This window comes from Melanostigma gelatinosum, assembly GCF_949748355.1.
Source record: "Melanostigma gelatinosum genome assembly, chromosome: 3".
Classification (NCBI taxonomy): Eukaryota; Metazoa; Chordata; class Actinopteri; order Perciformes; family Zoarcidae; genus Melanostigma; species Melanostigma gelatinosum.
This window is the reverse complement of record NC_136636.1, coordinates 20,559,933-20,582,732: the sequence shown is the minus strand read 5'-3', so window position 1 is coordinate 20,582,732 and position 22,800 is coordinate 20,559,933. Positions and strand designations below refer to the sequence as shown.

Here is a 22,800-nt window from a genome sequence, read left to right as displayed (position 1 = left end):
AGCTCTATCAACTAGGGCCAATGTAAACAAAGCAATTCCTTCCCAATTAGAAACGCTAAATGCATTCGACTCGGTGCACAACCAGCGCTGGTCGTTGCAATTAATGCAGCCTTGGTCTCCACTGGCTGCCTCGGATGGCTGGGATGGTTAAGATGTATACAGTTTCAGTTCATGGCCAGTCCGTGGAAGTCTGATTGGGCAGGTTGGACTCATCATGGAAGTATAAACATGAGGTTGGATGGGCGCTTGGTGGTTGGGGTTTTCTTTGGGTCAGCCGTGCTGGGTAGCACCACAGCAGGCCAGGAACATATGTGTGGTAGGGAGGTCAATCAAAGGGTGAGATATAAGGAAGTGAAAGCTGCATTTTTCAGCTGTGCAAACTCTGATTTAACTTTAAAACAGGAGAGGATAGACATCAGAACAGTTGAGATCTAGGCACTGGCAGTGATGCATTCTACCTTTGGATTGCAGTCACTTTAACTGTGAAATGAGTCTGACACCGGTTACGTCGCTATATTTTTGCCACATGCCTACTGCATTTTTTGAGGTTGAATTAATGAACTTCCAACTGTATTTTAACATGTTCATATTCATTGGATGTACATTCCTTGAACATAGATTTAAAGCGGTGTTCATAGCTGATTTAGAACTTTAAAATGTAAAGCACAGGAACAAAATACAACAATGTGTCACTTTTTCTTTTTTTTAATTCACTTTCCTCTCAAGAGATCTTTGTAATATGCTTTATGATTATGTGCATCAGGTACGAGCCGGCATGAATACACAAAACTATAATAAATCACGGAACTCTGCAGTTTTGAAACCAGCAGAACATGCAGGACAAGGATAGAAGACCATTGTTCTAGTCTCCTTTTGTCCAGTGGCCATTGTGCATTGTGTTGCTTAGGTGTCGGCTTGCACTATCAGCCTGGGGCTCTCCACTCTCTCAACAGATAGTTTGCTAACAGAGCTTTTACTCCATTGCCTCTAATGAAAATCCATACTAAACATTTAGCTCTGTGTGAGAAAGGGGGGAAATTCAATAAGACACATAACACAATTTATAGATTACAGGAAGAACCAATCGAACTAACAGGCAAAATGGAGAAATGTTTTTATGTTGATATTTGTTAATTTTGCTACATTTTGGCAACCACAGTAGCAGCTGCCTGTGTGTGGTGAGCGTGAAGAGGTTGAAATCTATTTTCCCAGGCAAAATGAAGTCCAATGCTGTGTTTTTATTCGGTTTTCTTCTACACACAGATGATCAGTCATGCCGCCAGAGATGTCTCCACTGAGGTATTCCCCAAACTAATGGTCGCTCTTGGACAGCGCCATCGATAGTAAACTAATCTGCAGCCTGCAAGGCACAGGAAACAGATCTAATTAGCACTCATTGAACTATCTTCCAAGGAAACTTTCATCTTTAGACCACTCTGACAACAGGCCTGAAAGGCAGACTAATGTCACTTACTAGTACTGGGTTTAATGGCTGACTGAAAACGTCTAATAGATGGATGGGCAGTAAACCGGTGAAGTAATCTGGGTGAAATATTTTTTTCATATTTACATGCATGGCTACAATAGCGAAAATCACTCAAGAAAAGGCTCGTATTTGTAATCAGTTAATTAGTAAGTGGCAATATTTCCCCATCCTTCTGTTAATGAATTTGTATTTTTTCTATTTATTTAAAATGTTTACTTGCTTCGCATTCCTCTCGCAGCTCCCATTTGGACTGCCTGCTGTACAGAAACTAATAAACTGAAATGTGAGGTGATGCTTCCACACTGTGGCTGATGCTACAAAATACATCTGAAGAGTTCATTCCGCCACTAGAGGGCGACATCAAATTTGCCGCACATCCCGCGAGCTTTGCAAATCTCTCGCTGTTTGTTTACAACCCGATAACTTCCGGTCTGTCGGTAGCTTTGTACACAGTAAGCTAGCCGAAGCTGTTTGCGCGATTCAATCTCAACTTTACAAGTCAGCCTTCAAGATGGGATGTGACGGTGGCACGATTCCTAAAAGACACGAGTTGGTGAAAGGCCCCAAAAAAGTTGAGAAGGTGTGTTACGCTCATTTATTCTTCCTTTTCAAAGTCACAACGGTTAGCATTGTTGTCGTCAGCTGCCAGTAGTTATTTATTAGCGTATGGCTATTTGCATCGATACTAACACATTATGAAGTGGTAGATTCACTTATTTTAGATATGTTGTTTACTTATAAGGACATATTAGCCAGCTGTTTATGCTGTCGGCGTTATGCTGCGTTAGCTTTCAAGAAGGCTGGCGAACTACTGGACAGTTAGCTAGCTAACGTTAGCTTTTCAAAAACAACGGGTAACGTTACACTCGTGTTTTTAGGTTTGACTACTATGAACGTTATTTGTGTGTGGCGTGCTCTTGCATACCTGTCCATGTCTCCAGGTGGATAAAAATGCTGAGTTGTCTGCCAAATGGAAATACTGTGCCTTGACCCAGGAGAAACTCAGACGCCCCATTGTTGCCTGTGATCTGGGAAGGTGAGAGTTAAGCTGTTTTGTTTGATGGACAAACACAATAACACATATTGTGTTTGTGTCACAAACTAATCATGAGCCTGACATGACCAGTTAGCATTGTCCATCTATTTACCCATATTTGAAATACCTGCTTATTCCAGCACACTATGTCCTGAAAGTCTGGTCCGTGTTATGTTTCAGGCTCTATAACAAAGATTCTATCATTGAATATCTTTTGGATAAGACTGCTGAGAGACCCAATGCTGAGGCCGTAGTCCACATCCGTGGGATCAAGGTATGTTGACACTGACGTTTTCTACTCTCAAAGTCCGAGCTGTGTGTGTGTGTGCGTGTGTGTGTTTGTGTGTGTATGTGTTGACACATCTGTGCATTTGTAGGGCTGGGCGAAAAAGGAGGAAATACACCAAAATTATATTTTTGAGTACCTCTCAGTATTTTGCAGCGATATTGTAGGGTTGACCATAGGTGCGATCACAATATATTTACAAAATGCAAGTTTTGATAAATAATCAGTAATGCTGATATAGTGACTAAGTGAGTAAAGACAAATAACAGAACAGCTAGAACAGTCTAGTCAGTAAATCCGGAAAAGACACCACTCATATTATGACATCTAAAATCAAAGACGATATATAGTCTCTTATTACAATATTGATATATTGCCCAGCCCTGCACTTGTATTGATTTTATATGTAATGTTTTACCCGTAAATCCATCCACTCCCTTTACAGGATATAAAGGAACTGAACTTGACTGATAACCCAGAGTGGAAGGGAGAGAGATGCAATACCAAAGGAGACGTGTATGAAGACATGCACGGCGGCATGTTCATTTGCCCTGTTGTTGGGTTGGAGATAAATGGCAAGCACAGGTAACAAACAACAAGCAACGCATCCAAAAACTTAAGAATAATAAAAAGGCGGGTGCTCTCCTGCTCCATGTATAATGTATCGAGTACAATCAAAAGATTCTAGTTTTGTGTTGATCACATCGTGCTGTAAAAGTCAATATATGTTGGTCATACAGAGCTCCGCTGTTCTCCTCACCAGTATTAACTTTCATCCAAACGTTGAGATCAAACAATGTTAGAAGAATGCACCGCACAGACTTGTATTGACAATTCACTTTGTGCAGGAAATATTACATATTATATACCTCGATGTTTTCATTTTCAGGTTCTGTTACCTGCAGACCTGTGGCTGTGTCTTTTCTGACAGGGCACTGAAGGAGGTCAAGACAGAAATCTGCCACAAGGTGAGCAATATTTGATCTGTTTTTCCCCCGGTCTGTCTACTCAAACTCTCTTCAATGAACCAATGGTCTGCAAACTAGTTTTTTTTCATGCTTTTTAATATATTTTTTATCTTTCCTTCCACTAAACCTCTCAATGTTTGGCAGTGCTTCTGCTCCTGCGGTTCTGTCCCTGCTAATGCTTGGTAAATAAGCAGCATTGTTATCAATGTAGATAAAACATTGGCAGTCTGGCATTGGCGTGGTTCCAGGTGCAAAATCTGTTGCTTGGATAAATAAGAGTGTGTGTTAATAATCAAAAGTGGACTGGTTTACAGCTCCCATGGGAGGTTTGGAAATCTCAAAACATTGTACACTAGTTGAATACATTGTGTCAGCTAGCCAGAAGATCTGTGTAGTGTGGAAGAAAAAAACACTATTTAAGGTATTTAGAAGACTACTAATACTCAAAGTTATATATTTAAAAAAAAGAAGGTACAGTAGAAATTACTGTCCCTTTGTAGTGCAATAGGAAGCCGGCAGCCGACTCCAATTCGACCCCATTGTGATGTGTGATTGATCTTTGGCAGATGTTTGGTTACCTAACTAAAATGGAATGAGTCGCCGTATGAATGTCTTTATTTCTGTCGTTTCTCAGCAATCATTCACCCGATCACCTTCACACTTGGTGGGTGTATTAATGAGGACTAACGGAAGTGTGGTGTTGAGTGCGAGCTCCTGAGCACTGTGGGACATATTTATCATTAGTGCGTTATGAGTGTATTGAGAGGGGACACCGATTAACTCACACCTCTGACCGCTGGATACAGCTCCCTCTCCGTTGTTCGCTACAATATTTTATTTTGGCATTTTTTATGTCATAATTGTTAGAAAGGTAAACTATTGTCACAGGCCCAGCTGTCCTCAGGACATCACTTATCTTTCACTCTTTTTCATCCAAGAGTCTTTAGGGTTCACTGTTCATCTTTTTCAGCCGTTCTTGACAATGACCCAACTCGATCTTTTGAGTCTTCTCTTTGTATTGTCCCGTTGAGCCATCCTCATTTCCACACTCCTCACCTAGCCGCTCATGCCGATTCATTAATACACACACCCACATTTTGATCCAACAGTGTATACTTCCTTGTATGGTCAACGCTGCATACGTCTCTCTCTCAGAGATGGAGCCGTATGCAGCAGCACTTCCTCTTTTTGACTCAACCGTTTAAACCGTCCCAACTTCCTGCTCTCATCAGGACACATAACACAGTTTACAGGACCGAGAAACCCATTCCTGTAACCACCATCACTTCCCATCACAGACCCTCTGCAGCGCGCTGTATGTCAAACCCCTCTGCAGCTAACCAGAACAATTTACTTACAGTCCCTCTGCCACCTCCTGACTATAAGCCTGTTAGTTTTGACCTTTCAAGTATCAGATCTCTAAATAATAAGTTGTTTTTAGCTCAGGATTTTATTGCTTTTAATAAATTCGACTTTTATTTTTTTTTAATCATCACAGAGACATGGTTGTGTCAGGGAGACTGTCGTTCTCAACCCCGGCTGTCGGGCGAGGGGGGGGGGGGGGCGGGTACAGAAAAGTTTTAAACTGTTAAATGTACTCTCATTTTACATGTGTGTTTTACTTCATTTGAACATCTTGGTTTTATCGTGAACTCTCAGGGTCCAGTGATCGTTTTAATAATCTACACCCTGCCCAGGCCTAACGGTGTTTTTATCCAAGAACTTGGTGAGCTACTATCCCGTTTTACGTCAAAGTATGACACAATTCTTACGTTAGCTGACTTTAACATGCATGTCTCCTGCCCTTCACAGGCTTTTGTCACTGATTTTATGGATACCGGTACTCTGGATTCTTTTAGCCTCACTCAGGCTACAGGAGCCTACTCACTCATAGAATCACACCCTCCATCTAGTTATTTACTGTGGTCTCAGCCCTGACAACTTTGAGACAAAGGATATCTGAGTGTCTGATCACAAAGCGGTTTTATTCCAACCTCAACCAGTCATTCACACGTCTCCCGTCCGCAGCCAGGTTTCTAACTCTGTCTTGTTTTCTGAGCATTTTTTCTCTGCTTTTTTTAACTGCCTTTTGTTCTCATTTTAATTTAGAGGAGCTGGTCTCCCTTTTATAATCACACCTGTCAGACTGTCCTGGAGTCTGTTGCCCCCTTTAAACACAAGGTCAAATATAACCCCAGCCCTGGCTAAATTAATCCACCCATGATTTAAAGAGAGACTGCAGAAGAAAGAAAAAACTGGTCTATGTATTTTACGAGAGTTGGAAAGATGCAATGAAGACTGAGCAAACGGCAGTTAAAGGTGCCAGAAACTCCTTCTTCTCCAACTTAATTTTAGCAAATCACTCAAATCCGAGAATTGTATTTAAGATAATCGACTCTGTGGTCACCCCCCCTCCCCTGTCATTTTACTGATGCCTCACAAGAGACGTGTGAGCAGTTTTAAAACTTTTTTTTTTTTTTTTTTTTTTACAAACGGAGTCAAGGACATCAGGCAACAAATTCCTGAAATCATATCCCGTATGAAATCAACCACGTGCAGTATTGAACTGTTCCAGCTACTTTTAAACATGCTGTGGTCCAACCTCCTTTTAAAGAAACCTAATCTTGATTCCTCTGTTCTTAGCTATTTTAGATGCACTTAGTATTCTTACTGTCAGATAGAACCCACTCGGTCACCATAGGTAATTACTCATCCTCTACATCTCACATTACCTGTGGTGTACCCCAGGGTTCAATTTTAGGTCCATTTTTATTTCCCATAAACATGCTCCCACTTGGTCAAATCATCCAACGCCACAATGTCTCTTTTTCAATGCTACGCAGACGACACACAGATATTCCTTCTCTTGACACCCGATGACCCCAGAAGCCTAGCTGCTGTTTTAGACTGTCTTTATGATATCAACTGTTGGATGGCACAACATCTTTGTTTTAATCACATTACAGCTGTAGCTGTTAAATCACTTCATATCAATACACAATACATAAATACATAAATCGACTTTTAGATAATACGTTTTATTTTAATCCTATCTGCTCTGTGTTCTTTGGCCTGATCTTCTTAGTCCGTTCTCTATTTGTTTAACTTCAGGGCAGCTCTTCTGGGATCTCAAACCTACTTGACAAGGCCTACCAACAATTTGGGGAACTGAGCTATTCTAAGTAACTTTATAGCTGTGGCCGTAATTTCTCATACACAGGCCATCATGTGGTAGCAGACAACCGATCATATCCAGTCCCTGTTATGTTGTCTGTGGAGGTGAAAGCATCTTGGCACGGATCAGTTGTTTAACTTTGCCATAAATGGGTCCTGAAACCATAAGAACAGCTACAGTGCCTCTTGTGGGAAACTGAGTCTCTCTCTGCAGAGATGTTTGCTTAGATAGACTTATTAGGCAAACCACAATTACTTGTATTTATAGCCACTGACATTTAAGTGGAATTTGCCTGCTTCTTATTTAATCTCACATTTGATAGCAAATTAGTTATTAGACAGACCTTTTAACAAAAAATATGCAAAAAGCTGATAAAGCAGAAATCCACCGTGATCATGTTTAGTTCATACAATGAAACATTTGTCACATTTTCTGGACCAGTGCTGTGAAAAGTGATATTCACTGCGGGTTTTCCCTTCATATAGCGGGTCACTTTTGCATCTATCCTAATAATCTGTAACATGACATGACACATGCAACTGCACCGGTTCAGAGCCTATAGAGGGTGGCCATTGAGATCTGGCATCGGGACCTTGAAGCAGCATGCCCACACTTTTGCAGTCCCCTTTGTTTTTGGTGCTATTGGTGGTCTGAACACACCCTACGGCTGTGTGTTTACCTTCATTGTGTGCGATAGAGGTTTGAAGTGAACATTATTAAACCTGCTCGATATTTGCATGTTAGCAATGTCAATGTGAGCATGTTGGCATGCCGATGTTAACATTTAGCTCAAAGCACAGCCTCACAGAGTCGCGTTCATGGCTATGGACTCTTAGGGCCTATGGTCTATAAATGATGGTGCATTGGGGGCGTGTCCAACTCCTCTTTTGATTAACGGCGCCTGCACCTGGGTCATTGCTATTTCAATGGACAACTTTGAAAATTGGAGAAGTAGGTTTTCTGCAATGGAAGTATTGTTTTTGAAAGACGAACGAATATGGTGAGAAGCAGACTGTTTTTTGTTTGTTTTTTAGATAAAAACGTGAATTCTGGAGAAGACATCATTTTTCAATACAGTTGTATTTTTAGACTTTCCGCTCTGGAGTTATGGGAAATGTTTGGATCCCATGAGTTTGAAAGAATTCTACGCAGCCACCACTGGAATCTAATTTAAAAATAGAACAATGCTAATGATGTTAGTGGAGCCTGATATTTATTTCAACATTTGGAATGAAGCTGTGAAGCTTCCAACTGTTTGGTACGGCCCTAGACTTCATACTCTGTTTACAGTTTAGTAGTGCACTTTGTTTACTATCTGACGCTTTCCGTTGACGCGTGGTGCTGAATTAATGTTGCCGTGGCGTATTGTGAAGAGAGGGAGGAGACGGGTATGGCCCGCCCTCTCCCTCTCCTCTGTGGCATCATGATGTGAAATAGCCCGTCGTCTTGTTTTAAAAAGGAAAGAAGGGAGATTTTTTTACATCGTCTTTATTTGTTAGTGTACACCTGCTACACTTTAATTAAATAAAAAAACTGCTTTTTTTTAAACTGGAACACACAACATTAAATTGAACAACATCAAATATTTAATTTAATGAAATAATATGAAATTCATATTCAGTTGTTAAATACCTTGTGTAGTACAGTTGTCTCAAATAGTATCTGTTATATCCTTGTATATTTAAAATTGAACTCGTTGTACTTTTGCTGTACTGTGAAGTTATTTTAGTCTCACTGTCTGCTGATTATCAGGACAGCCATTAGAGTTTCATACATGGACAAATATGTGCGTGAATGGTAGCCTTGTTGTCACAGAGGAAGGGGATCGTTCGTCCTCCTGATGTTCTCGGTTCAGTTTTTTTTTTTTTTCTGGCCACATTTTTGACATTCACAGCCAACAGCGATTTCATGCTCCAGCGGTGCTGTTGAAGTAGCTGCGGCTTGAGTTGCTCTGTGTGGCCAGAAGCCACGATGGCTCTATGGAAACAGTCGCCTGGTTCAACACCTTGGTCCTGTGCCACTGCTCCAGGCAGTCCAGGGCCTCAGGAAAGGTGTCCCGCTCAAACTTATTGGCAAACATGCTGTTCCTGTTGATGATCCACGGCAGGTCTTCTACGCCATAGATACAGATGTCTCGTACGTAATGCCCTGGAACACGACAACAACAATATTGGTCTTCACTTATATGTTAGATAGAAGGTCTGAGTTTGTTTTACCTCATATTGTTACATAAAAATCTTCATTTTTTTTTTTTTTAATCTTTAATCTGTAAAAGGGCATTCAAAACAGACAACCTACTGAAGAGCACGTCACATCAGATAAACCCTCATATCTGTCCCTTTTATCATCTTTTGTTCTGTAAATCTTGTGTTGCAAGTAATTGGTCCTGTAATCCTGTCTGGAGCCAAACAAAGAGTAAAGAGCAGACAATGTTTTTGTCATAAGAGAGAGAGAGTATGCGGTAGGTTAATGTGAAGGAGAAGTTATTAATTAGTACACGTTTATATGTGTAGTAGTGGGTTTGGCTGTAAAAGGACTAATGTGATCATTTGTTTGTAAATTAGATTACAGATTCACATAGTATCAATAATTCACTATACACACAAGACGAGTAGAATTTAAGCTAGACCACAGATGAGCCCTGTGGTACAGGGATTAATCAACCAAGTAGTACCTCATTATTACACAGCTCTGTACTGTACCTTTGCAGCCACTGTGTGTCGTTCCCTCTTGATCCCTCCACTTGATGGACCGGACGTCTCCTTCCCAACCTCCATCTAGATAGCTGCCTGGAGCTTCTTCAAACACACAACCAGACAAGACTAATTCTAGTTATTTGACTTGATTGAACTTTTAGTTTACTTTAATTTATTTCCCTCTTTCGAACTGTCACATTCAGATTGTCCCCGATGCTTCCCAGAGAACAGCTTTGTGGGGGAAGCGACTGCATCCTCTTTATCGGAGGTGGGGAAGTGAATTTGCCTTCCAGTAGGATTCTCATCCTTCATAAGCCTTTTCTTTTTGTAAAACTTAAATGAGCTGTTTGAAAACACTTTCTCGAGCATAAACGTCCTCTTTGTGAAGCTCGTGCATGTACGCTTTTCACTACGGCTTCCTCTTCACCTCATTCACATGTCTAGTTAACTTTCCTACCTCAGTGCACAATAGCAGTGCAGAATCGCTTCTCTAAGCTCATCTATGGGGAGCATCCAAACAGGCCTAATATTTACTCATCACTTATACATACAGCCCCGTGAAGATCAAAAAAGCATGTCTATCTTTGCCTTATTTTCACAATAATCCTGAATCCTGAACAGAGAAATTACAAAGATTTTAAGGTATTGCTAATGTCTTGATGAAATGATCAATATTGATATCGGTCTGTGAGGGTTCAGTGCAAAAGCCATAGTTTTAATAGACATTAAAACTAGGCTTTTTTCCTAAGATAAAGTCTGCTACCCCAGGACAGATATGTTGCCAAAATATTAGTTCATTCCACTTAATTTATTAAAAGGGGAAATAAGCCCATTGCATTTCAACCGCCCCCTTCAGTCAGTTTCTTGGTAAAGAGCAATGGCAGCATTTCTTGAGAATTGATATGCTTATCTGTTGAATGCAGGAGGAGAACCGTAGTTTCAGTTTCAAATTCGATTTGCCTCGAGCATTGACTCAAGTGTGTGGAAAAAACGGCCACACTACCAAAGGTGCATATATGTAGGATATCAGAGGGGAACTCCTGATAAATGTTTCTTGATCATCAGCTCATAAGCTGTACTTTTCCTTTGTACCGTATGTGTGGGATGAAAACAAAGGATCTGCGCTACTTCAAGAACACATAAGTGCCGTCTGTGCAAGTTGTTAGTAACGCCGAAACACTTTATTTTTACTCGACACAGGGGATTAACTCAGGTGTTGTCCCTTACCATCATATTGCATGAGATCACACCGCTCATGCAAATTTTAACTGTTGCCATAAAGGCCCAGTCAATGAGTCTGTGTAAAACGTTTAGGGACCAAATGTGCTGTTTGACCTTGTTGCATTGATTTGTTTCTGTACCGCACAACTCATTGTTTAAACATGATAATCACACAAGTTAATAATTAATAGTTATTTTCTATTTTGCACCCGTTTGAAATTGTTTACCTTTGATGTGACTGAGGGTCACCCAGTAGTGCTCGTCTGGACTGAACGTGTCTTTGGACCACTCCAGGAGGTCCCGGGCCATTGGGCTTTTCAGAACAAAGTCTACGAAATCCCTCGTGAGAGCATAGTACGCCGTTCCAAAATAAACTTGCAGATTGTGTGGAGGCGGACCCTTCTTCAGTCCCAGCCCTGTCCGAGCTACATGTGAGCCCATTATCTCCCTGTGCTGGAGCTGTGTCCTGTGCCTCATGGACACTGGCTGCTTGACCCCGGGCGTCATGTTTCTGTCCCGCCACTCTTTGCTCTGCATGTACCGCACCAGCTCCAGGTTGCTCTTGACGGGGAAGTCCTGTCCACACAGATTCATCACCTTCCTCCAGCCTATCTTGGACCGTGCTAGATCCTTCATGCAGTGAAAATCTGCTTGCAGGCGGGAAAAGCCAGCGTACGTCACCGTCTCGCTGTGGCTGGATAGGAAGGTATTTTTAAAGCAGCCGACTAGCTTCAGTACAGCCGCCTTGTACTCCGATGACGCCTTGTTGTCCACGTGGATGCAGTAGACATTTTGTGGATTGTAAATGGCCCGCAACAGGCGTACAAACAGCTCCAGCTCCTTGTGAACGGTCACAATGAAAGCTAAAGGGTAGTCCTCCTCCTCCCGACTCAGAGGTCTCGTGATGAAGTGTAGGTCTCTGATCAATTTGGAACACTGTATGTGACTATTCAGAATATAGCTTTCCACCTATAGACAAAAAGAAAATATGTATTAACACTACACCTGTCATCAAAACATAGTTACCCATGTAACATTTGTGATTCCCACGTCAGTTTAACTTGTATATCGACTTACCTGGCAGTCACGGCGGTACCACTCCACACCTTCCTCCGCGCCGGGCAGTAAAGCTTTACATTCAGTGGAGAAGGGCCTGCAGCTTGAAGGCTCTAGCAGCTTGGGCTCTGTCGGCATCCTGGCCCTCATGTAAATAACTGAACAGATAATGATGCTCATCCCCAGGCACAACAGGAAGCTGCATTTTGTCCCCTCAAGCTGGTACATAATAGCCCTGCGTCACCGTATCCAAACAGCACCACCACAGATACAACTCCTGCAACAAAAGACATCCACGTTGGTAATTGGCAGTTAGGGTCTTGAACTCCTGAGGGATATGAAATGGGGTTAAATATGTAGGTCAGCGCTAATTGGCGGAGCAAGTTTTTAGAACAAGAAATGTAGTTTAGTGTACAGAATTTGGTCGTTTAGTGACTGTTATTTGAGATGTGACGCATAACTGGCAACACGTTATAGTAATAAATTCCATCAAATTCTTGGCTTTCTTTGCACTTTCTGTCTTCTCTTTCCTTTCGTCTTTACATTAAAAAAATGACATATATATATATATATATATATTAATATTGTTGTCCTGATGACTATGATCACAATCATTAGTATTATCATATAACTTCTCTCTCATTGGCTTCTAATTTGAAAAAGCATGAAGTAAATGTGCCAAATAATGAATTTTATTTTTACTTTCACCAGTCTACAAAATATAGATATATAGATAAATAGTACTAAAATAAACCTTTTTAAATACAGTCATGGCAGTTCTTGATATGAATATGTCTATTCCTATAAGGAACATGCATCGACACTCGTGCTGGAATGATAAGGTAGTTTATTAATACTCAATTATCTGTCAATTAACATGTAAAAATAACACAATATCTGGCTATAGTTTGCTTTCTTTTGTTTCATATTATAAATAAAACACATTTTGCAAATGTAAAAATATGAGTAATTGAGAATGGCTGTGTTTTGTTATTTCATAGATTGAACCAATTGATTTATATTAATTCACTGAATGTCAATTGACAAATGAATGTTGTCAATGATGAAAGCGATTACAGCTTTTATTGAAACACGATATAGAGACTGAGTGACGGAGCTTTGGCGGATCATTTCAAATCTGTACAAACAGGAATACCTCAGGAACGTCATGTGCAAGGTACAACAGATAGCGACAAGTAAACAAACAACATTTAGTGAGATATGAGGAAAGGTTTCAGACCGACGGGACAGAGAGGTGAGAGAAGAACAGTACTGTGGTTATACGTGTGATACCCTGCAGTCTATCATGTAAAACACAACACTCACAAGGAACCGCCCTAGCTGACGAGTAGTATTTGATACAGAGGCACAAAGAGCCTGCCACCTTGAAATAACTAATTCGTATTATTATATGTCACGGCCTATTTTTGACTAAAATCTTAATGCAAGGCATTCTCAGAGACTGTTACCATCCAGCTAAACTCCCAAAACCTTCTCAAAACTTCACATACGTCTGTCTTTCATTCTAGAAGTTAGCTGCACGTTGCTCTTTGGAGAGAATGTCTCTGAGGACTATTCCTAATCCCATGTCAGTGAAGTGTCCTCACTTGAGTCCTGCTGTTCTTGGAAAACAACACCAAAGATACAGATTTCCATGGGGGGGGGGGTGTCATGGAAATATGCACGTTTCTAATCTTCCGTCGAGATGCCACCAACACCCACCCCCATTCACACCTTCCTTCACTGAGACCAACCCGGCATGTAACGAGACGAAACGTGTAGCTTGATTTCTCTCAATCTTTCTTTTTTTTTTTTGCTCAGTCAAAAATCTTAAGATCTGTTGTTAATAAGATAATAATCATTTAACATTTCTAACATTTGTTTTCAGATCATATCTCTACTTTATGTTTATGTCTGCTGTCTAAATCAAACATCTAAAGCTTTTATGTCAATGCAACACATACAAACACATGCAGGCAGATACAGAATGCCAAAGACGGGGCAAGGTGAGCCATTTACCTTCACGGCAGTTCAGTCTGTAGTCCGAATGGTGAAGAAAAAAATGTTACACATCAGCGCCTCGTCGGATCATCGTTACCTGGACAGCTACTCCGAGCTTGCTACTACAAACCGCCCAGAGTCCCGTGGAGATCAGGAGCCATTTGCACCATTGTCAGCAGCAGCAGTAGTATTTCTGTCCTATGTTTGGCCAAAACTTAGTTGACACAGGATTGTTTTGCACGGAGAGTCTGAGATTGTGCTCTCTGAGCTTGGGACCCTGATAGAGTTTTTTTTCCCTCTTGTTGTATTCATTGCTGATTAAGTCGCTCCCCCCACATCCCCACGAGACGAGGTCTGTCCCTGCCTGGTTACCAGCAGCAGCAGCAGCGCACAGGTCTGACGCGCCGCACACCTCGCACACTCGCTCTCTGAGATTTTTCCACTCCCCCACCCCCCCCCCTTACAGTTTCCTGCTCACGGGTGTGTTGCATCTTTCTTTTTTGTCCTCTTGCTTTGCATAATTTGTCTCTCCCTCTCAAATGGACTTTCATCCCAGTTCCTCTGCCCAGTTAGAGGTACACACACGTTGAATCATCCACAGCGTCTCTCTGTCTTGTTCGTCGCCTGTCAAGTAGCTAGTTCAGTGCTGAAGCGACGTCCTGATTGACACCTTGTTCGCTGACTTCATGTTCCGGTTCTCTCCTAACCGGTGGCTTTTGTGGTGGCGGCGGCGGCAGCAGCAGCAGCAGAGTGACTGGTCAGCTTCTGAGATTATCCCGCTTGTGTTGAACAGAGCACATGGCCGGAGTCCGCCCCCCCCACCCCCCACCCCCGGAGCCCAGCATTATGGCAACACAATAGACCCCCTGGTGGTTACACAGGGGTTTAATATTTGTGTTTGGACATGGGTGTGTTTTTCCTTTCTTTGAAGCAGCCATGGCTGTTTGTCTCAGTATCTTTGAGGAACGCACTAAATCAGGAACTAGAAAATTTCCTCCACTAGAAAAGTCCTCTAAAATATCTAAGACCTGAATGACTGTATGAGAGAGAGAGAGAGCGACAGAGTGAAGATTGTAGAGTCAGTGGCAAGAATCTCAAGCTGCTCTTCACTCTGGCGGTGACATCACACACTCTAAGCTGTGCAATACACACCCATTATAAAGTCAGAAAAGGACTGAAAAATCATAAAAGTTAAAATGCGACCGTTTAAAAAGTTCCTGCGAAATCATGTGGCAATAGCTCAGGGTTTTTTTCAACATTTTAAAGTTGAAACGGTGTATGAAGTAGAAGGATTTGAAAGTTGAAAAAGTTTAAGAGGATTTGACAATTGTCTCCATAGACCTCCCATTCAAAAGAAATTTGCAAAAAGCTTAATTATTAAAAAAGAGACATAGCACACGTGTCCTTAACGAGCTGAACATTTTGATAGTTGAACGGTTTCTACAGCTTAACAAAAAAGAAGAAGAGTTGCAAAAAATGTACGGAAAAATGGCGGAAGTTGAATAAAGAATTGAAGAACAACAGTTGGAATGCTGAACAGCATATTTCATATAGAAGTGACTGGTTGACACTTTGTTAACAATTTAGTAACCATTTAGATTTTGGACTTTATATCGTTTTTTGATTTGGTAGAGTTCTTCATGGTTACTGATGTTTTTTGGACTGTCGTTGAAAATGTGTAGATTAATTCAGCCACCCTGGTATGGAGTGTTGTGTAGAGGTCTTCAACAGGGGGCCCGCGACCCCTAGGGGGTCCACGAATGTTTTGGTTGTTAGACAATTTCTTTATTTATTTTTTCCCCAAACAATCTGTCCATTATTGTCATAGTTCAGTAATGTCTGCAAGATAACAGGTATCTTTATGCATGGCAGTGGCACTAATAGTCCATCACTCATTTTCGTTTCCACATTTATGTTTAAAATTAAAACATCAATTTGAATAGCTTGTATGCATGATTATCATGCAATTGACAGACAATGTTGATATTGGCATTGGTATCAGCTGACAAGGTATGTTTATAAATGGCAGTGGGACGGCCTCCCTACTCACTGTACTTTGCACATGTTTAAAATAAAAACATGAATATATGAACCTGTGTATTATTTGAATAGCTTAGTATTGAATGCACAATAAAGAGGTATGTTTAGACATGGCACTAGGCCCAGTTTAATATAAAACACAATTGTATACAATATATTTGGTCGGGGGTCCCTGCTCCATCGCTCTATCAGTTTGGGGTCCTTGGCCTGAAAAATGTTGAAGACCCCTGGTCTGGAGGGTAACTCTAGATTTGTGTAACTGCCAGTGAGATGGTGAAGGTAAGGTATTGACCTGGAATGGTTAGGATAGGTCGCTTTGCACGTTGTTGCAAATTCAGGTTAACCCAAAAATACACCGTTCCATTAAAGTGTATTTAACGAAACACACCTGCAGTAGAATAAACAGCATTGTGATCCTGACTGGCATTCATCTGTTTCCATGTGCTTCGCTGTAATTCCAGTTTGGGTTTCCTCTCAAGACTAAAACAAATGCAGCCTGCATGCAAATACATTTAAAATGTTCGTAATGTTCTTTCATAATTGTGTTCAAACCAATGTTGCTTCTAGAAATAGCTTGATTTATTTGACGATGTCTTTTAGTCGACATATTTATGCCACAGGCACCTCATAAACATATATTGTGATTTGCACCCCAGCCGGATAAACAAAACATTGCTTTGCAAGTCAAAGTAGGACTACATCTCCTTATCTGGAGTTTGTGGACTTTTCACCGAGTCATTACTTGGTTTTTACAGAGGTTTGCACATTTGAATGTCCTGATGTATCCGGGTGATGTGTTTTTTTAGCCTCAGAGAAATGCATCTTTAATAATAATAATAACAATGCATTTTATTTGTAACGCACTTTTCATTTTTTTTTAAATCTCAGAGTGCCACAGAGCCAGTACATAGTAAAAAGCATAGTTAAAACATAGTTTTAAAAAAAAAACTTTAAACTAGCCTTACACCTAAATATGTATATTAGTTAAATGTGTCACGGTGAAAGACACTTTAAAAGGTTTTCCAAACCCTTTGTAACTTATGGCCCATTTCGGATTGTTAAAACATTTATAAACACACTAAATAAGTAAAAAACAAAAAACACACATGACATAAAAGGATAAAAAATACACTAAAATAATAAAATACGTGTTGACAATAATGACCAAAATAAATTATTTGATGTATCAGGTTCTTATTTTTTCACCACATGCTTTTCATCACTAGACACTCGATAACGTTTTGAGATTTGAATTTGTTGTGATGCGTTTAACGTGATTATTTGACACTAAAATATAGCAACAACTCTGAGCAGGGAACGGCGATACACCACCATGATATTGTCTCAGTGTACATCATGATACACCAAATACATGCATAAACATACTGTGTGTAAAAGGGTCAAATGGATGTTGATTACAATCGGCCTTGCTCCACCGCTCACTGCTCCTTCTTCTTACCCTGGCGTTTGTATTTGTTAGAATATATTTATTTCAGACCGTCGCTCCGTATCGCTTAACTGAGCGTTCATGTTTTTGATTTAGTGCGGCGAAACGTTTAAAATTGAGGACGTTGTTGTGCTCAACGGCACTAAGGAGGAGGTGGAGAAGCTGAGGAAGAGGATGGAAGAGGGGCGGGCCAAAGCCAAAACTAAGGTGAGTTTGTGTTTTGATCAGAATTGCTGATCTAACAGGAAGATGTGTGAGTGAGAGAGAGTCGGCTGGTGTCTGGTTTGAATCAACGATATCGTATTTTATTGGGTTGGAACGTATCCTGATTGTCTTCACTATGAAAAACTGATTCATCCAATCATAAATGCTTGTCTTGGAATAATAACCAACTTCATTTTTAGAAATCAAAGAAGAGCAAAGCCGGCAGAGCAGCTGAAACAGTGGCCGCACCGTTGGAATCAAAAGGTTCGTCGAAGCCTGTTTGAGGCATCATCCATCTTCTTCAAACAATCTGTTTTTACATAAACAAAACCAAGCAGCTAAAAGAAAGACTTGAATTCCTAATTTGAATAATGTTTTGAATTTTCTGTTTCGAGTGAGCCGTGTTATTCAAACATGAAACTCTCAGGAAATCCCATATGTGTGAAAGGTTTCGATGGAGAAATAGGATACTGTGTTAGAGTAACGCTGTAGAGTGTGACACCATCATCTGAACCACTTGAGTCTGTCGATATTGTCGCTGTCTTTAGACTTTGCTGTGAGACGTGGATGACGTATATACCGTCCCCTAAGACAGTAGATGAGTCTAATTGTCTAAATTACACATGTCATTACAGTTCATGTTTCTTTCATGAAGGTGTTTTCATTTGTTATGATGTTCGGGGATGTTTGCTTTGTTTCACTGGTGTCACCGACAGAGAGCAGACTTTCCGTTTGTGTTCTTTGGTGCCTCAAGGAAACAACTGATCATAAGCATTATCAGTAGGCTGTTATTAGTCTGCAAATCGTTGCATGTTATGAAGAATGACTAGCAGGTAGAGACGGGACGAAAAGGAGGCGTCTTCAACAGTCATGATTCAGGGCTTATTACTGTCTGAGCGCTTTTTTGTCAACGGTCTTCGTGAAATGACCGGGTACAATTCTAAAAGATCGTTTCATGAACTGGTTTCATGGTCACCACCTTTTCACCGGTCTCCATTTGATTGTTTGATTGACGGCTTTCACACCAGCCCCAAACGAACCATACTAACCGGGCAAGTGGATAAATAATTATGGATTTATTTATTTTGTAATAGTAATGTGTATTACTTTTATCCCAAATTTATTTTCATTCCGAGTCTCGTGAAAATGAAAGCAATGCAAACCCTATAAATGGTGATTTTGGAACAGGTACAGTGGTTTTACAGTTTGGCTCTGTGTTTATTGGATCAGAGTGTTCTGTTTCCTCGGAGAGCATTGGTTTGGGTTCCTGTTGAGTTCTCCACAACAGCACCGGGTTCCTGCCTCACAAGTGAACAGGATGTTGGCTGAAAAACACTTGCAGTTTATATGTTTTACTCAAATCAAAAGGTTTCGTTGGAACAAGAAAAAAGAAAAAAAGTGCAGCTTTTCCCTTCCTGCTTGTGGGTTCACAACATGCAAAGTGTGTCATGAATTCAACTTGAATAACAAAGCTTTCATGCAACCTTCTGTGATTCATTATCACGTTTTTATACCTTAAATATCATTCATATATAGTTCTACACATTTTCTGAAATCCTAGCTAGTTAATACTTCAAACATTGAATGAAGTTCCCGTCTTCATCAAACTGTCTGACTCTTGTTTCTTCCCACAGAAGACGCACAAGCTCCACAAGTGGATCTAACGGAGAACTCGCAAGAAAATGGAGGCGAAAGCAGCCAGTCAGGTAGCTAAGCATACGTTTCTTTACTGAATACAGACAAACGACTCTTTACTGTACACTTCAAAGTGCACAGTTCGAAATCAAGATCATATCTTTGGTTGTGGGATTTCCTCCATCCATGAGTGGCATCGATTAGCTAACCAGTTGGGCGCGCGCGCGCACACACACACACACACACACACACACACACACACACACACAGGGACTGACGTGTACTGACAGGAACACGGCCCGTCCGACGACGGCTATGCAAACTGAGCTCCAGAGGAGCTTTGATTACAACGGACACAGAGGGAGTGTGACCTCATGCTCTGCTCAGGATGCCATTACTCCATTATATTATTGACAGGTCAAAGAGATGCTTGATGCTATTTTAATGCTCTAAATTTGAAAATGGCATTAGTGCCGAGCTTACATTGTCTGCCAGAATTACTCTAAGGAATCTCCCCCACATCCACATTCATCTCTTCAGTGAATTCATACTACTCCAGTGAGATCATTTGTTTATTATCGAACAAAATGAACGCCAATTATAAAACTGTATCAGAACAGAGAAAAAAAGCAGGTTTAAATATGAGCAACAATCATATTCCCCTCCTTTTTATGAATTTCCTTTGCCTTGTTTGTCTTTGTTCTTATCTTCATCCTGCTGTTTTGTTTACCCTGTCATTTGCCATTTTACCACCTAGCTGTGTCCGGACCCTCCGGATCCTCCGGCTCCGCTAAAGACAGCAAGTCTTCCACGTCTTCCACCACCAAAAGGTCCGTTCAGGAGATGACCGAGAAGTCGGAGGTCTTCAAATCCCTGTTCACCACCCACAGCTCTGCCAAGCGCACTAAAGCTCAGACATCCAACTGGGTCACCCACACCCCGTATCACTTCTAGTAACTCTCGCAAAGATCACCATTTTTAGATTGCTCCAGAAATCGTGACCCATTAAGGAGCCATTACTGATGAACCTAGTTCTACATTCCCAGCCCCGACATTACCCTCATAGCCTCTACTAATGTCACCGATGTGCGTGCTCATTCCCAATATGTCTCTTCAGTCCCCAGTAGTTCAGTGTTTACGTGTTGTCAACATTTAGTTAATGGCTCCCCAAGCTGTTCAGCCTCTTTGTTTTGCAACCTTCCTCCCCCATGTATTCCTCCAGCATCTCCGTGTTCCCAGTCACAGGTGCTCTGAGAATTGATGCTATAGGGCGACTTTATTACCGCTGTCACTCTGCTGTCTCCTAGTGGACAGAGTGCAGGTTCTTTTTTTTTTTAAGGGATTTCTTCATCAGAGAAAAAGTGTCGTCAGATCATAGGCTTGATTTCACTATTCAGTTAAAGAGAAGTCAAATCTCTACATCTTTAAAGCAGGTCAGACTTTTATTCTTTACTTGAGTCTTTTTTTTTTGTATGAGCTTGGCCACTCTTTGTTTAATATGTAATAGCACAGTGTAATAGCACAGGACATTCAAGTAATATGTATTCATCACATTGGGGTTTTTGTTTTCTTGAAACGTTGGTTAAATTAAGACCGTTTCAAGCACCTTGCTTATTTACTGCAGCTTCTGATACTCATAAATCAACGAAATAGTGCCCGCAGCAGAAAAACCACCAACATACGCAGCTGTTGTGTAACAGTGATCTTCTTTGTTCTTGAGTGTCGCACACTTCAACATTTGATTTTTTTTTTTAGCTTCCAGTTTAATAGCAAAATATAGTGAATGATCACATTTTCTACACGCTCTTCTTCAGACGTCTGTTTTTTTCTGAAGGAGATTCAAAATGTGTTCTTCCTGTTTTCAATTGGACAGTTGTTTCTTTTTTCCTTTATTTGCATGTAACAAGCGAATGCCAAAAATAAATTCATATTCAGTCCTGTTGAGGTTTGTTTGCTCGCTGTGTATTTTTTCAGCCTGTATTACAAGTAAGATGCACAAGTTTGCCCAGAATATATAAAGCTTGGTTACACAATATTCTACGTGCAACGAAGAGCATTAATTATCTTTGATGACTGATGCAACAATTCCCTTCTGTGCCCTTCAAGGCAAAATTCACAGCCAAAAACAAGTTCTAAGAAGCTTTTTATTAAGTACTGCCACTTACATGTGTTTACGAGGTGTAAAAATGTCAGCTGTTCATTGTTCACGTTGTTGATCAGGACTACCAGTTGGCAGCATCTCCCTCCTTATGAACATGACTAAAACAGACATCTGTTGCTTGGTTGCAGTCACACATACTGTTTGGTCTTGCGCAGTTGTCCTCTAATGACACAGGAGATCAAAACAACAGCTTCTGAGCAGATAGCCCATGGTGCAGGAAGTAGCCTATTCAGATCTTTCACTTCAGTAAAAGTGGCAAAACTGCAAAAAAAATCTCAAGTAGAAGTAATGCATGAATAATGTTAGTCAGAAATGCCTTTTTCTTCGTGTTACTTCACTTGGGCAGAATGATGTGTGCAGAAGGCTGCGTGCTTTCACATTGATGAAGAGGGGACGTTTCTCTGTTTAGTAGGTGCATCTGTATGTGAGCAGCAATGTGACATAACCAGTTTAGAATCCAGTCACAGTCCAGACATCTGTAAAATATTTAACACGTAGCAAGTTCTGCTGAATTTAAGGATTGGTTGACGTTTCACTCTGTGGTAATGTGATGATGCGGCCACAAGGCGGCAGCAGAGTGCTTATCGCACCCTGTGATTTTACAGACATGAACTGCGGTCGCAGGGTAAAAAAGAACATACAAAGAGGAGTCTGCCTGCTTCTCATTAAATGTAAGTTACACCATAAATATTCCAATCACTGTGGCTAAAAATTTAAATAAACACTGCGTCCTCTTGTCTTCATCCAGCAGCAGTGGATGCCATGTTTTTATTGTTTTGTTGTTGATTTATATTTTTCTGCGCACATTAGATCATTGAATGGGTTGTTTACTGGAAAAGAATACATCAATAATAAGAACCACATAAGCTCATGTAAGTTGTTTTCTTTTTTTTTTTTAATTGACCTGTTGTCAGTTACCAAAGAAAGTCGCTGTCTTTGCGCGAGAGCAGAGACAGCTGCATTTCTAACAGCCCTGTCGTTTTGTTTTATATATTTCAGTAGCATTTTATTCAAAGCACATACTCGGGTTTTTGTGGCCCCATAATTCTGGGAGCACCAAGATATATGTTTCTGATGCGAATGGATGTCTGTGACGATGATACATTGACCAAAACCTGCCGGAGAGAACGTGATCGGCATGAATAAAAAAAGTTGGACGCATAGATTTCTTCTGAATGTTTGCACTTGCCGGGATGAATGCAGATTTGTAATGAATTGCAGTAACACTTATTTAACATTCATGGTCAATTTGAATAAATTAAGATATCATAAATATTTTGAATTCAAATTAAGTTGGAAATCACAGCCCTGTCGTTATTTGCAGTTGGATTTTCTGATTGTGTTTTGCTCAAGAAACTAAAAATCGTACAGCTGGCCTTTTGCAATTA

The 22,800-nt window shown here is 40.7% G+C and overlaps 2 protein-coding genes across 2 annotated transcripts; one reads left to right on the top strand and one right to left on the bottom strand.

Moving 5' to 3' along the window:
* The first annotated feature begins 1,918 nt into the window (after nt 1-1,918).
* rtf2 (replication termination factor 2) lies at nt 1,919-21,193 on the top strand. Its single transcript, XM_079296915.1, has 9 exons — nt 1,919-2,066; nt 2,428-2,522; nt 2,703-2,796; nt 3,254-3,393; nt 3,698-3,776; nt 17,509-17,619; nt 17,817-17,880; nt 19,251-19,322; nt 20,009-21,193. The coding sequence occupies exons 1-9, from the start codon at nt 1,998-2,000 to the stop codon at nt 20,203-20,205; spliced, it is 921 nt and encodes a 306-aa protein (XP_079153041.1). The 5' UTR covers nt 1,919-1,997; the 3' UTR covers nt 20,206-21,193.
* Nucleotides 8,746-12,152, bottom strand: gcnt7 (glucosaminyl (N-acetyl) transferase family member 7; the record flags this gene model as incomplete). Its single annotated transcript, XM_079297155.1, has 4 exons — nt 8,746-9,099; nt 9,654-9,749; nt 11,096-11,837; nt 11,946-12,152. 4 exons carry the CDS (start codon nt 12,150-12,152, stop codon nt 8,858-8,860), a joined length of 1,287 nt encoding a protein of 428 aa, XP_079153281.1. The 3' UTR covers nt 8,746-8,857.
* Nucleotides 21,194-22,800: the final 1,607 nt, after the last annotated feature.

Bases quoted from the DNA above. Each gene is read 5' to 3' on its own strand.
- rtf2 (XM_079296915.1), top strand. From the start codon at position 1,998: ATGGGATGTGACGGTGGCACGATTCCTAAAAGACACGAGTTGGTGAAA. The intron at 2,797-3,253 runs GTATGTTGACAC...CTCCCTTTACAG, and splicing joins TCCACATCCGTGGGATCAAG to GATATAAAGGAACTGAACTT. The intron at 19,323-20,008 runs GTAGCTAAGCAT...TTTACCACCTAG, and splicing joins AGGCGAAAGCAGCCAGTCAG to CTGTGTCCGGACCCTCCGGA.